Source organism: Dama dama, chromosome 5 (genome assembly GCF_033118175.1).
Source record: "Dama dama isolate Ldn47 chromosome 5, ASM3311817v1, whole genome shotgun sequence".
In the NCBI taxonomy this organism is placed as follows: domain Eukaryota; kingdom Metazoa; phylum Chordata; class Mammalia; order Artiodactyla; family Cervidae; genus Dama; species Dama dama.
In genome coordinates, this window is record NC_083685.1 from 57,187,019 (window position 1) to 57,201,018 (window position 14,000).

Consider the following 14,000-nt stretch of genomic DNA (forward strand, 5'->3'; position numbering starts at 1 on the left):
AATGTAAATATTGATGTAAAACAGTAATAGTAGAGTTCATTGGAAGGACTGACGCTGAAGCTGAAACTCCAGTCTTTGGCCACCTCATTCGAAGAGTTGATTCATTGGAAAAGACCCTGATGCTGGGAGGGACTGGGGGCAGGAGGAGAAGGGGACGATACAGGATGAGATGGCTGGATGGCCATCACCGACTCGATGGACATGAATTGGAGTAAACTCCGGGAGTTGGTGATGGACAGGGAGGCCTGGCGTGCTGCAATTCATGGGGTCACAAAGAGTCAGACATGACTGAGCGACTGAACTGAACTGAATGGGAAATATATCACAGTTAAGTGTTTCTGGATGCAACAGTAGAACCTATTTTCACAAGTCATTTTTCTATCTAATGTATATATTGATGTAAAACAGTAATAGTCGAGTTAATCACATATACTGGCATATCAATTATTTTTCTCTAATAAAAGGTCACAATAGAGTTCAACATTTGTGCAGAAAAACAAATACAAAATAATAAAACTTGTGAATGATTAATAAGAACTTTAAAAACTCCAAAAGTCACTCAAAAATTATAGCTCAGGCAGTCAAGATGGCAAGTGAGTGGTTCCTTTAATTAAATCCTTTAGAAAAACTTAGAACAATTCTTACCTTTTCAGGAAAATTATTTTCAGTTACTTGTGAAGGAGAAACATTTGGTTTCTGGTAAATTATAAAATCTTTCCTGAAAATAACATTTAGAAATTATTTCTGATGAAACACACTTCAGAAATTGAGATTTAACCATCCATTCATTCATTCACTCAAGAGTCAGGCACACCAAGCAACGTTCCAGGCACTGGAGAAAGAGCAGCGGACAAAAGGCAGTAAGGGATAACTAGGCTGTAACACACTTATGCAAAAAGTATCCTTTTAAAAAGCAAAATTTTAAATGCAATTTTACATATAACTTCAGATAGAATTCTAAAAGTAGACCTCAAAACCACAGAAGTCGTGGAGATGAAATCTATAAAGACATTTTGAAAAGAAAAAATAAAGTAGTCACCTGATCTGCTAACAGACAAGAAGTTGTAGAATTGACAATATGGTGCTTTGCCTTTCTTCTACTAGCCATTCAATGCTACCAGCCTTGAGAAAGTAGGAAATCATTTCTCTAGAAGGTTTGTAAGTGATTCTGCTATTTTTAACAACTTTGTTACAATGGAACATGTTAATTTCCCACTGGCTTTATTTTTGTTTACCTGTTATTATAGGGCTTACCTGTACATAAGAGAAAGGGCACTTATTTCCACTTGTCCAACCCATTCCTGTATTGAAGAAAACAAGTTGGCCCGTAAGTGTCTACTTTTTACAATACCTTAATACACACCTTTATATAATATATCTAATTAGCTAGAGGAGCTCATTAATATTTTTTTAATTTATTTAATTTCAGGATAATTGCTTTACAATATTGTGTTGCTTTCTGCCATATGTCAACATGAATCAATCACAGGTATATTTATGTCCCCTCCCTCTTGAAACTCCCTCCCACCTCCCACCCCAGCCCACCCTTCTAAGTTGTGACAGAGCACCAGTCTGAGCTCCCTGCATCACACAGTAAATTCCCACTGGCTATCTACTTTACATACAGTAATAAAAATATGCTTCCACTCTACTCTCTCAATTCGTCCCACCCTCTCCTTTCCCCACTGTGTCCACAAATCTTTCGTCTCTGTCTGCATCTCCACTGCTGCCCTGCAAACAGGTTCATCAGTACCATCTTTCTAGGTTGCATATGTATGTATTAATATATGGTATTTGTTTCTCTCTTTCTGACTCATTTGGCTCTAGGTTCATCCTGGAACTGACTCAAATGCATTTTCTCTAATGGCCCAAAAAGCTCATTATTAGTACTACTGAGAATACTATAAAAATATTTTTATAAAACGAGCTATAATGTACACTAAAAAGCAGCCCAAGTCTTGGTAACAAATATCCTTAGTAATAGGGCTGGAATAAGAATTCCTATTGGTGTGGCAGGACGACATAGTATCTCTAAGTTGAGAACTTATAGGAGGCAGAGATTCCAGCTGAGCACTCAGGACTGAGCCCACACACAGTATGTGCCCAGAAAGCAGGACCCTGACTAGAGGCAGCTCGAGGATCAGAAAGGGTGAGAAAGCGCAGGTCTGGTCTCTTCAGAATAATCGAAGGCACAAAAGAAAGCAGTGTACCAGGAGTCATTTTAACATGTGGGAGAAGTTCTCGTACTAAAGGAGTCACTTTAAGTCCTTAAGCTTTTCAGAAGCAAATGGCCAGTATATATCAAAAATTTAAATACTCTTTAAGCTAGCAATTCAACTTTCTATAAAACTATCCTAAAGAAATATTTCATATGTCCACAAGACTGTATATAAACAAGGATAGCCACTACAGCTATCTGTAATAATTAAAAAAAAAATTTTTAAGATAGCCCGAAGATTCCACTAATAGATAAGGAACAATTAAATAATTTATCATTCACCCAAACTATGTATGGAAATATCATGCAATCACCAAAAAGAATGAGCTATACTCCTATGAAATGGCCAAGATCACTCAGACTGTTAAGTGGAAAAAGTCAGTCAGTAAAATAACCCTATTGTGCAAAACAAAATAAATATATATCGACACATACACATAGAAAGAGAACAAAGACACATCCTAAATTGACAGTGGAAACAGGAATTTAAAGATGAGGGGAAAGTAAGGATTTTCACTCTTCATTCTGTAATAAATCTTTGACCATGAGAATGTATTCCTAAACTATCTGTGAAATTAGTAATGACTTAATATCAAGAGTTACTAAAAATAAGAACTATAGTAAATGAATGCTGCCACTTTCACCTTCAAAGAAGAGAGATTTGAGATAAGGATTTTGGATGATGGTTTGAAATCCTCTCAGAGAAGGATCATCTTTCCCCAGACTTTGCACCTCAATAAATCTTAAAAGTTGGCTCTGTTTTTCAAAATGAAATAGGTGCCATACATTAAAATAGATTTATTAAAATAGGCCTCTGCCTAACAATCACAGCCTCTCATAAACTCCACAAGCAATACCTTCTGGTATAGAGGAAATCCTTCCCTGAAACCATCTGCTGAGATCATAAACCCAAGCCTATTCCATTTTGTGCAGAATGATGGCATCACTTCTTGTGTCAACAAGACACTACATCTCAAATAAGGTACCATTTTGTAAGTATTTAATCTTCAGAATAAATTCTGTTGTAGTCTGGCTAAGTAGACAATGGCCATTATATTTTGCCTTCTCTAACAATTTTGATTTTTTTTTTAAACTTATGTTCTATCATTGTCTTCTACCTGAACGCTATATATTTTACTTACTCAACACTCTGTATGTTTAGTCTACTTTCTCATTGTGGGTAAGAGCCCAGCATTTCTACAAAATCTATTTTAACTGAAGAACTATACTGTATCAAAAACACTAATTTAAATGTTCTTAGATAGTCATCAAAAGCAAACTTTTGTTCCTCAAAAGACACTACTAAGAACACTAAAAGATAAGATACAAACAGGAAGAAAGTACTGGAAAATATATGCCCAGTACAGAATTTATTATACTTGGTATAAAATACTCTTATAATTGAACAAAAGCAAAATAATAAAGGACAGAATCTATGAGCAAGACATTTCACCAACAAAGAGATACGGACGGCAAATAAGCACATGGAAAGACTCTCAACACGACTAGAGAAATGTAAGTTAAGATCACAGAGAGACACCACCACACAGCCACTAACACAGGCCAACAATACTGAGGGTTGATGAAGATGCAGAGGGGCTGGAATTCTCACTCGCTGCTAATGACAAAGCAAAGCGGCCCAGCCACCTTGGGAAACAGATTAGCAATTTCTCACTAAGTGAAACATGCATTGACCATATGACCCAGGAATTCCACTCTCAATAATATTAACAATATTAATTAAGAGAAAAGAAAACATACGTCCACAGAAAGACTTGCAACCAAATACTCTTAGCAGCTTTAATAACAGCAGCAAACTGGGAAGAAATCATATTACAATCAACTTGTAAATTGCTAAAACAAGCTGCAGTACATCCATACAATGAATGGCCACTCAGCAATAAAAATGAACTATCACACAAAGGACAACATAGATGAATCTCAAAATGCTTCCATTATGCTAAGTGAAAGCAGCCAGACACATAAGACTACAAACCATATCATTCTATTTGTTCGAGTCTTGAAAAGGCAAAACTTCACACATGGGTGGGTGCAGGGGGAGAGTCAAGACCAACTGCCAAAAGGTATGAGAGACTCTCTGGAGAGACGGAAATGCCCTGTGTGGTCTGTGGTGGGGATCACACAGCTGTATGATTCTGTCAGATTTCATCAAATTACAAACTTAAAACATCTATCATATGTCAACTTTACCTCTGTAAAGCTGACAAAAATATATTCTTCTTGAGGCATTTTTCAAAATGCTCCACTGATATTTTTAAGAAAAAAGGAGAAAGCTCTCTTTCTCTGAGAACTGGGTGACACACTGGAGCTTATCAATTGACGACATTTCTCTTCATTTCATACATTCCATGTGTCCGGGAGGAGGAGGAGAACCAAGGCAGAAGCATTTACTGCTAGTAAGAACAAGCACCTGTTCTGTCAGAAGGCACCGACATCTGGAGGAGGTCTGCCCAGACTGCGGAGGGGAGTGTCCTGGGAATAACACACTTGGCGGGCCCGCACCCTGGGAAGGAGACACCTGTTCCCAGGTGCTCAAAACTGCAGCAACCCGCCCGCCCCTCCCCTGCAGATCCCCAAACCAATCTCCAGTCCGTTCACACAGCCTCACTCCCCTCCCTGTCCCCTTCTCTCTCAGGAAGTCTCTTCTATCCTTTCTCAGACCTTCACAGCCCAAGAGCCTGAACTGTTCACAAAGATTACCATAAAATCATATTGTGGGGTTTTTCTCTGACTAAAAATTAATAAATGCCCTTTGTCGTTCCCTTCATTTTCTACAAAGGAAATAAAAATCACCAGGAATAGCTGGAGAGAACTGTTAATGTTCTGGTGTTTAATCTTTCCTATCTGTGACGGAGGCCAATGCGGGAGACTCAGGTTCAATCCCTGGGTCAAGACCAGCCCCTGGAGAGAACGGCACCCCACTCCAGCGTTCCTGACTGGGAAATCCCACAGACAGAGGGGACTAGCGGGCTGACAGTCCGCAGGGTCACAAGAAGTCAGACTGTGACTGGAGTGACGGAACGGCAGCAGCACTGTAGCATCACACCTGTACCTCTCAGGACGCACACCCCTCCCTGCTGCAGGGGCATTCCCGAGAAGGGCATCCGGAGCCCAGTGCCTTCTGCTTCCCCGGGGCCCGGCCGTTCGCAGCCCACAACAAGCACTCAAATTAGGGTCAGGGAATCGAAGAGACCCCGCACGTTGGCAAAACACCTTCCTCCGGTTAGTATACCGTCTCCTCCCCAAGTGACTCCTCTTGGCGGCGTCTTTGTTGTCGTTTTAAATCTAACAGTGATCATCTCTGGGGATGAGGGAACATTCTACAGGCCATTCCTTTAACATTTGGATTTTTACACAAAGAGCATTAGGTTTCTCAGCAGGAGAAGAGAAAATAACAAACAGAAAACTTCTTTTAATTTCCAAGTGACTGAGAAAGTGCTGGCAATGGGAGTCGGTGGGGAAGGGCTGTCCTTCAATCCTCAGCAGTCTCTTCCCACTTCGCTCGCTGACCATGTTAAGGGGAATGGACCCTGTCTTGTCAGCTGCCTAAGGAAGCAATCGAATACTGCCCTGTCCACCAAGCCCCACGAACACACCAACACCACACTCTGGAAATCCTCGGCGGTGCTATTTCAGGTCTTTATACTACATTCACGAGTCGTCATGACAGATCAAGAAGGCATGACTCTGTCCCGAGTGAGGCAACGCTCATGGCACATACGCAGCACCAGCTGTCTTCCAATTAAACGTGCACCTAAGACAGGAACTGTGCCTAAGGAAACTCCTCCAAACACTGTAATACTCACCTCACACTGTAATGAATTTGGAATACATTATTTAACATACAAAAAAAAAAAGAAGTAAATTACAAGATTACTACATACCTGTGGATTTTCCAAACGTTTTAAATATTCTTCAAATGACCCTTCTATAAACTGCAAAAAGGGAAAAAGGCCTATTAGAAATCCATCAAAAGTTACTTTCTTCACTGTGAAGTACTGAATTCTTACACAAACCTTGGATACAACAGTAAGATATATATACATACACACACAAACACACAGAAAAAAATCTAATTATGAAAATATGTACAAATTATTAAGAAAACACCATAAAGATCCAACAGAATTTTAAGAAGGAAACACGGCAGGCACCACTTCCTGGACAGGATCTGGGGGGGCACTGGGGCAGCACCCCGTGAGGCGGCGGCAGTGGGGGGATCACCTGCACAGCAAGAGGGGGGCCGCTTCGCAGGGTGAGCACAGTGAGGGGAGCTCGCCTGCTCATCTGCCTGTGCCAGGAGCAGGGGCAGGACTGCCAGACCGAGGGAGGAGGCAGGGCAAGGGACATCGACAGGGAATTCATGTGACTAAAGCAGCACTTAAAGACTAACTGGGTAATGGCGAATGCTTGGAAGAGGGCTAAAGACAGATGCAAGAGCTAAGAAATATTAGTTCCCTAACAGACATGAACAGTCATTGTCTCTTAGATCAATTACACTAAAAACAAACAAGAACTAATAATGCTAAAGATATTTTGAAGAATCAACAATATTTTTCTAATCCAGCTTGTCTCATTGTTATTTAAAAAAGAAAATCTGATTTGATTCAAGCTATATGATTACATTTTTTGCTTTTCTCATAGCAATTGCACTAATTTAATTGAGAAAACTCTAAAAGACACTCATCTGAAACACCAAATTCAATTTTATTTCAATTAAAGTCTCAGTTAATTTAGCAAAGTGATATACTTAAAAACATTAAAATATATTGCTTGGTCTATAAAAAACTTTTAAATGCCCTTTTTTTAAGACAGAGATTAATTCTTTTATTGATGAAATACTCTAATTTCCAAAAGTATCCTAAGTTTAAATACATACTTGCACTGAAACAGCCAAATATTTGAAATATTCCACCAATCAGAGGCTACTTTTCTCTATTAGTTTATTATTTATAGAATTTAAAGAAATAAAACCACCCCACAGAACCATTCAAAGTTGCAAGAGACTTAAGCTGTGGTCTGACACAAGCCTGCATCCAACTGATTCTTCTTAATAATCAGGAAGTACTTACCTAGGCCCTGACTTAACGTTTTCAATAAGAAAGCACATCCCTCTACCCTAGAGGGTCTTTCCCAATTCTGGTAAATAGAAACTGGTAGAGGTATTCACTGTAAACAAAGTGAAACTTTCCCCCTCAGAACTTTCAGCCTCAGATCATACCCCCCAAGACTGTAAGAGCTGAATGAATACATGCAAAGTGCTTAAAACAATGCCTGCTGACACAAACGCTCAACAAACGCTAGCAATTTCCATGACTATCAACAGAACTTACCCTCTGGAGCCAATATTAACTAAATCACTTGTAGTTTCTTCAAATAGTTAAAGACCACCTCTCTACCCTACCTTCCTCTCCGCCATAATACCCTCTTATCTAGCCTCTACATAACCAGCTTTTTAAAATAAGACAAGTTTTCAAATCTTCTAATCAAGCAGGTAATTCTCCTTCCTGGAATATATTACTGTTCATCTTAAAACATGGCATCCAGAAAAATGTCACCAGTAATAAAATTTTGCTTAAAAATAGCAATTCCAACCCAAGAGCACCTTTAAACACTATTTACCTATTAAGTCTTAGAATTGGGCTACATGCAAAGTGTCAATGTTCTTTTGGCAGTCAACGGGGAGAAAATACCACTAAACGTTGTCAGATGATAATTCTACATCATAAAACCAATAACCAGTAAATCTTACAAGGCTTTCAATGTAAAATGAAAATAGGTCACCGTGGCATCTACTACAGCCTACTACTAAGAAAATTACAGTCAGTTGATAAGACATTCTGTTAAGTACTAATTAAACTATACTACATTCTATTAACTACTAATCATTATTTATATAATTACAATGTTCTGATACGTGGTTCATAATGATGAACCCTGTAAATTAAAAACCTATAAATACCTCCCGATAAAATCAGAGGCTCAACATTAGCTGTGCTCAGTGTATTTCTTAGACACCAAGGTCTGTGATTTTTTACAGTTCACAGGGGGTCACCAATCCCTGATCATGTCAGACACGGCCCACTAGTAATATGCTCAGGTCCCGCCCAAGTCACCCTTCCAGCCTCCACAGATGTGATCCATCTGTCACAGCAGCTTTCTCAATGTCTGAATAAATGAACACCACAAGATGGCCTTTAAAACAAACAAAAAAATCACAGCTGACTGTGGATTTGAATTCAAAAAGGCAGTTTGTCTTTATAAGGTTTATCTTCATAACCTACAATCAGATCCAACCTGTGAAATTCCCACTGGGCCACTCGAACGGCTACCATGTACCTATAAGTCAAGGCACCGTTACACGTTTAAAATTATCAGTCACCTCTTCAAACTTCTCTCGGTTCTCCCGAAGGTAATGGATGCAGGCCATCCTGACTTCGACGTGGCGAGACTGGGAGTGTAGCACCTGTGGAGGAAAGGGCAGCAGTCTCAAGCCCTGCTAGAGGCCACCGTGAGGCTGTGACCGAGTGCCTTCCTTCTCACCCAGCGCACCCTCACCGCCAGCAGGCGTCCGTCTCCATTTCCCTCTCTGTCATTTCTAACTCCGCGTTCACTCTCACCTCTTCCAGGAACCTGGGAGCTGACGTACCACATACCGTTGACAGCAGTACTTCTTAAGCCAGATGTCACTAGATGGACAGCCTGTTAGCATTTCTCCTGTAGGGCACTGAGACCATCCCTTTGGGGAAATTTTTGTAAACTTACACTTTCCTCTCCTGGCCACCCCTCTACTATTACTTTGCTCCTCACAAAGCAGAGCTGACAGAATCCCTGCTACGTAGTGCTCAGCTTCATCCTCAGCTTGTTGGAAAAGAGAATGAAGGGGTGACTTCAACAAAAAAATAAGTCTTTGAGGCTTTCTGCCCGTAATAGAGAAATTGCTTTTTCCCAGTAACTTTGAATTACTTGCCTTATGTATAAATGTTAGTCCACCGTGGTTTGAGAAAAACTAAGGCACTCATTCTTAAATCCTCAGCTGTCAGGCTTACATGATTCTGGAAAGAGCATCCAGGGAGCAGCACACAGGATGCAATCGTGTCTCTGTGTGTTATCATCCCAATGGCTTTCAAATGTGCTCTTCTGCCCCAAATCTTAAAGCACCATCTGAAATGAGCCATACTACGGAGATGATCCATACCCTCTCACCCTGCAGCCTCTTCACTAGTTCAACAAAAGAACAACTGACTGGCATTTTGTCTCTTAATAAAAGTCTAAACCCTTTGGCCAGTCCCTAATACTTTACCATGTTAAAAAAAGGAGATTAAAATTGTTTTGTACTACTAGGTGTCTCAAACGAAGGTGTTCCTGCTACCCTACAAGGTCAAGGTAGGAGGGGAAAAAACCAACATTTAAAATAACATCTCAAAACTACTATCCAGGGCTCTTGAGAATTTCTATTATTATAAAGTAGCTTTAAGAGTTACAGTTTCAACTGAGTGAGTCTCCCTTATGTTCAGGGTGAGCAGAGAATTCAGGAAAAGGGAGGCTCCAGTTGCACCTGTTACAGGTCTCTCTGGCTAAGAGCCAAGGCTCACTTATACCCATGGAACCAAGAGGCACAACCGCCTGGAGGGCTAGCAGGTCCCTTTTACATTCAGATACTCTGACGCTGCACTAAGTGAGGTTAGCAATGCGATGGTCTTCAGCATACTAGCTGCTTTTCAGCTTAACAAGTATGCGAACACTGCTGTCTTTAGGAACCTCAGAAAAGCATCCATCCTTACATACTCTAAGCCTCCAGTACTGGAAGGACTATCCAAATGCAAAAATAACCACCACACAATTTTTTTGCCCATTCAACAAATGACATTTAGTAACGCTTCCTTCACAGAAGCTACGCTAGACGCTATTATGAATCAACATGTTAGTCTGAATAAACCAGTGTCATCCGATAGGGCATTTCTGCCATTAGCAGAGTGAAGCTAGTCTTATAGCCATTTACCTAGCAACAGGCGGCAGACATAAGTGAATAAAGCTTATGATTTTACATCAAACACAATGACAGGCATGTTTTTTTCTCCTTTAACAAACATTTCATTAGCACATGAAATCTGAACCTGCTACTCAGAAGCAAAATTCTCAGTGCAAGGTGCCCAGGGTGCTGGGGCTTTACAGAGCAAAGGAATGTTAAGAGAAAGGAGGCTAAATCACAACTGTTGAAAAGCAAGTTCAAGGGCACTCAGGAAGAATTCAAATGGTATGACAAATATCTTTGCAAATCATTATATACATGAAAATAACCTAGAAATAGAAGGCTTTCCAATCTTAGGGCAGACAGAGATAAACACAGAGAAAGGCTGAGACACTCTGCTTTCACCAAGCCCTCTAAGAGGGCCCTATTTTTAGCTCCAGGGCCACAGAGCTGATTCAGGTCAGGCCTCCTGCAGGCCCCAGGCCAGAAGCATAAAAAGGGAAGGGGTTATTTAAATCAGGTAATTTGGAGAGGAAGGCTCTGGCTAAATCAAGTCTCTCTCCCTGCATTTCCAACCCCGCCAAAGGCTGCCATTGAGATCACTTACTGTGACTCCCCAGTAGAAATGGTAGTTACTTTAATATTACTGGAGAAATTGTTGGCAAAAAGTAAGTCCTTTGTGCACATTATTAAAGGGCAGCCTGAGGATGCCGTTACTCCCCTCCCCACCACCAACACACACGCCACCTTTGGCCATGAAGACACCACCTGTGGTCCATGTCTACCAAGAACAGAGTTTGCCCCAAGAGTCACCGTAGCAAACTTTCTACAAGCTCAGGATACTAAAAGGCAGCGTCCCATAAATGGAAGGGACATTCCCTCATGCCTAATTTAAATCCCATCACAGTGAGATATAATAAAATGCATTAGCTACTGCTAGCAATGAGCTAGCTATTGTTCCTTCCTACTAAAAAGGAGTCTATACAATGGAGTCTGCCAATTATCTACAGCATGTAGTTCTGAAACCAGCCACACCTTTCTACTTCAATATAAATTAAGATGTGGATAATCCAACTCCAAACAAGCACCATACTTCTCGTATTTCTATTTGCTTCCACCTCTTTCCTTACCAAACTCTTGCTAGAGCCAATTAATATGTTTCAACAGGGATTGAATTCACTTCCACATCTTCCCTCTGCTTCTGGAGGTGATGAGGAGACTCAGGAGGCTGAGACAGACGAAGCAGGACAGATGGTGATCCGGAAAACTCACGAATGGGACAGAGTGTTTACCTACTAATAGTTAAGACTGGGATCTGTTTGTGTGAACATCTCCCAAGGCAACATTAGAACATCTTAAAATTCTAAAAATAAGAGAAATCAATTGAACTGAAAAAGACACAGCTCAGTTTGGGGAGCTTTGTGAAAATGTGTGAATGACAATGCCAGCCACAAAATGCAAAGGTTTGGACCAGCTACATCAATTTCTTGTTTCCAAAAAAAAAAAAAACGATCTTATGCTACTGATGTGAAAACAAGGGCCTTTGGAAAATAAGTGGCTGGCCTTTGGACTTCGGAAAAAAATAAGAATAGACTGGTCTATAGATATTTAGGAAAACATTTACTCACAAAAAGAAATTCCGAAAGCTACTTAGCATTAAAAAAGGTGAGAGAAAGACAAACAGAAAAACTCCAAAGGCAGGCAGGAGAGGGAAGGGGTAGATCTAAGACCAAAGGAAAGCAAACTGAACGGTAGGATATACACACCAGGACAGTAATGTGAAACTTATGTCCAACTAATTCAGCAGCTATTTTTCAATACAGGATGGGTCTGGGTGACTGCACACCTACCAACTACAGTGTTACATAATAGGGAATAAGCTCTCTTACCAAAAAAATAAATCAGAAACATCCTCCCAAGAACTGTATTACAAAGTGATTTTAACCAGTAAGGGGGAAGAATTATGCCAAGAACCTAAAGGACCCCAGATACAGTCTTCCTTCCTACTACCAACTTTAAAACACTTTTTCTCAGTCAATTATTTTTTAGTTCACTTACACTGCCTTGCAGAGCATTAAAAGACGGTGGAATCTACTCAAAGACAATTCTGTGCAAACATTCTACATTTTCTGAAGTCTGATTTTCCCAAACTGCATATTTCCCCCACTCCTGACTCAGGTGGACATCTGCGGGCTTGGCTACCCCACGTTCCAAAGTCCAGTAACTGGGGCGGGGAGGGAATCATGATCCCACGAGTCGAGTCTGGTGCACCACCTCCTCTAGTAAACATTCTGCTTACTGGTGTGAACGCTGAGCTTGTAAAGCCAAAAGGGGAGGCGAAAAACTGCATTTCGCCAAGTTCCCACCCCTCCAGCAAGGGTGCAGACTCTCCGGCAGGCCTCACGGGCTAGCTTCAACTCATTACCTCTTCGCCAGGAGGGACGACACCCAGATAATTTACAGGTTTTTAAGTTTCGATTCGGAGCTCCCAGTCCCAGGGCAGCGTCCGGTTCCGGGGCGACAATGGGCCGCTGTGACGCCTGCGGGGCCACGCGCAGCCCGGGTTGGGGGGGGGGGGGGACAGCCCTGCCCGCCCGCCGTTTCCCACCCGGCCCCCCGCCGATCGCCCCCTCCGGCCCCCGCCCCGTTACCTGCTCCGCCACGGCTCGGAACAAGCACGACCCGTCCTTGGCGACCAGTTTCCGATACAAGCCCAGGGTCCGCAGATAGGCGTCCATGGGCGTCGCGTCCTCGCGGGGCGCCGCGCCGCCCCGGTCGCCGCCGTCGGGGGCGCCGACGGCCGCCTCCATGTTGCCGGTCGCGCAGCAGGCCCGGCGCGGCGCGGGCTAGCCCCACATGGCAGCGCCGCCGGCTCCTGGACGCCCCGGCCGGGGGCGGGCAGCGGCTGGGGCTCGGGCTCGGGCTCCGGCTCCGGCTCCGGCTCGGGCTCCGGCTCGCGCTGGGCGGGCGGCGGCAGGCGGCGGCGGCGGCGGCGGCGGCCCGAGGCGGCGGTCCGCGCGCATAGGGAGCCCTGCCTAGTGCATGGCCGGGCGCACGCGGCCGCCTCCCGCGGGGCCACGCGCCCGGGGGGAACGAGGCGGGGAATTCACCAAAACCCGCAAGCGAGCAGTCACTTGACGCGGGCCTCGCCGCCCGGCTCAGCCACTGGGGCCCCGGGGTCCCGCCCCCCACACACAAGTTTCCTCGCCAGACCCGGCGGAGGCGAGGAAACCCCCGCAACCCGAGCGCGCCGGCCCGGACGCTTGGTGAAAGCGAGGCCTGCGGGCCCCCACACCGGGAGCCGAGGAAGCCGAGAGAGAAAGGCGCGGCCTTAACGTCTCCCCACCTCGCAGGAGGGCGCCGGAGGGGCGGGGAGCGGGCGGGGGCGCCCGGCGGGAGGGCAGCACCCTCGCAGCCCAGAATGTGTTTTCGCTTTCGGCCCCGACCGCGGAGAGGACGGCGGGAGGTGTAGTTTGGGCAGCGGCAGGAAGTCGGCCTGCGGCGGGTGGGGACGCGCGGCCGGCCTACCGGTGGGGGGAGGCGCCCGGGAGGAGCGCGGACTACAAGTCCCTACAGCGCGGCCGCCGCCGCCTCCACCCGGAGCCGGCTTCACGCTTCCCGGGCACCGCGCGTCCTCGAGCAGGCCGAGGGTCTCCGCCTGCAGACGCGCGGAGACCTGCGCGCGCCGCCCCGCCCGGCCGGCCGCCCGCCCTCCCTCTGCGCCGCGGGCCTGCGGGATGTGCGCGCGCCCTGCGTGCGTGGAGTTGCCAGGGACACGGAGGCCGCTGG

The 14,000-nt window shown here is 44.1% G+C and overlaps 1 protein-coding gene across 1 annotated transcript in view; it reads right to left on the minus strand.

Annotated features, from left to right (window-relative positions):
- The window catches only part of OTUD4 (OTU deubiquitinase 4), a 41,549-nt gene extending 28,528 nt beyond the window's left edge, over positions 1–13,021 (minus strand). The window contains exons 1-5 of the mRNA XM_061142425.1: positions 12,863–13,021; positions 8,622–8,705; positions 6,124–6,174; positions 1,255–1,301; positions 646–718 (exon numbers count right to left, since the gene is read on the minus strand). Coding sequence (XP_060998408.1) covers positions 646–718; positions 1,255–1,301; positions 6,124–6,174; positions 8,622–8,705; positions 12,863–13,021 — 414 coding nt within the window. The remainder of the gene's footprint in view (positions 1–645; positions 719–1,254; positions 1,302–6,123; positions 6,175–8,621; positions 8,706–12,862) is intronic.
- Positions 13,022–14,000: the final 979 nt, after the last annotated feature.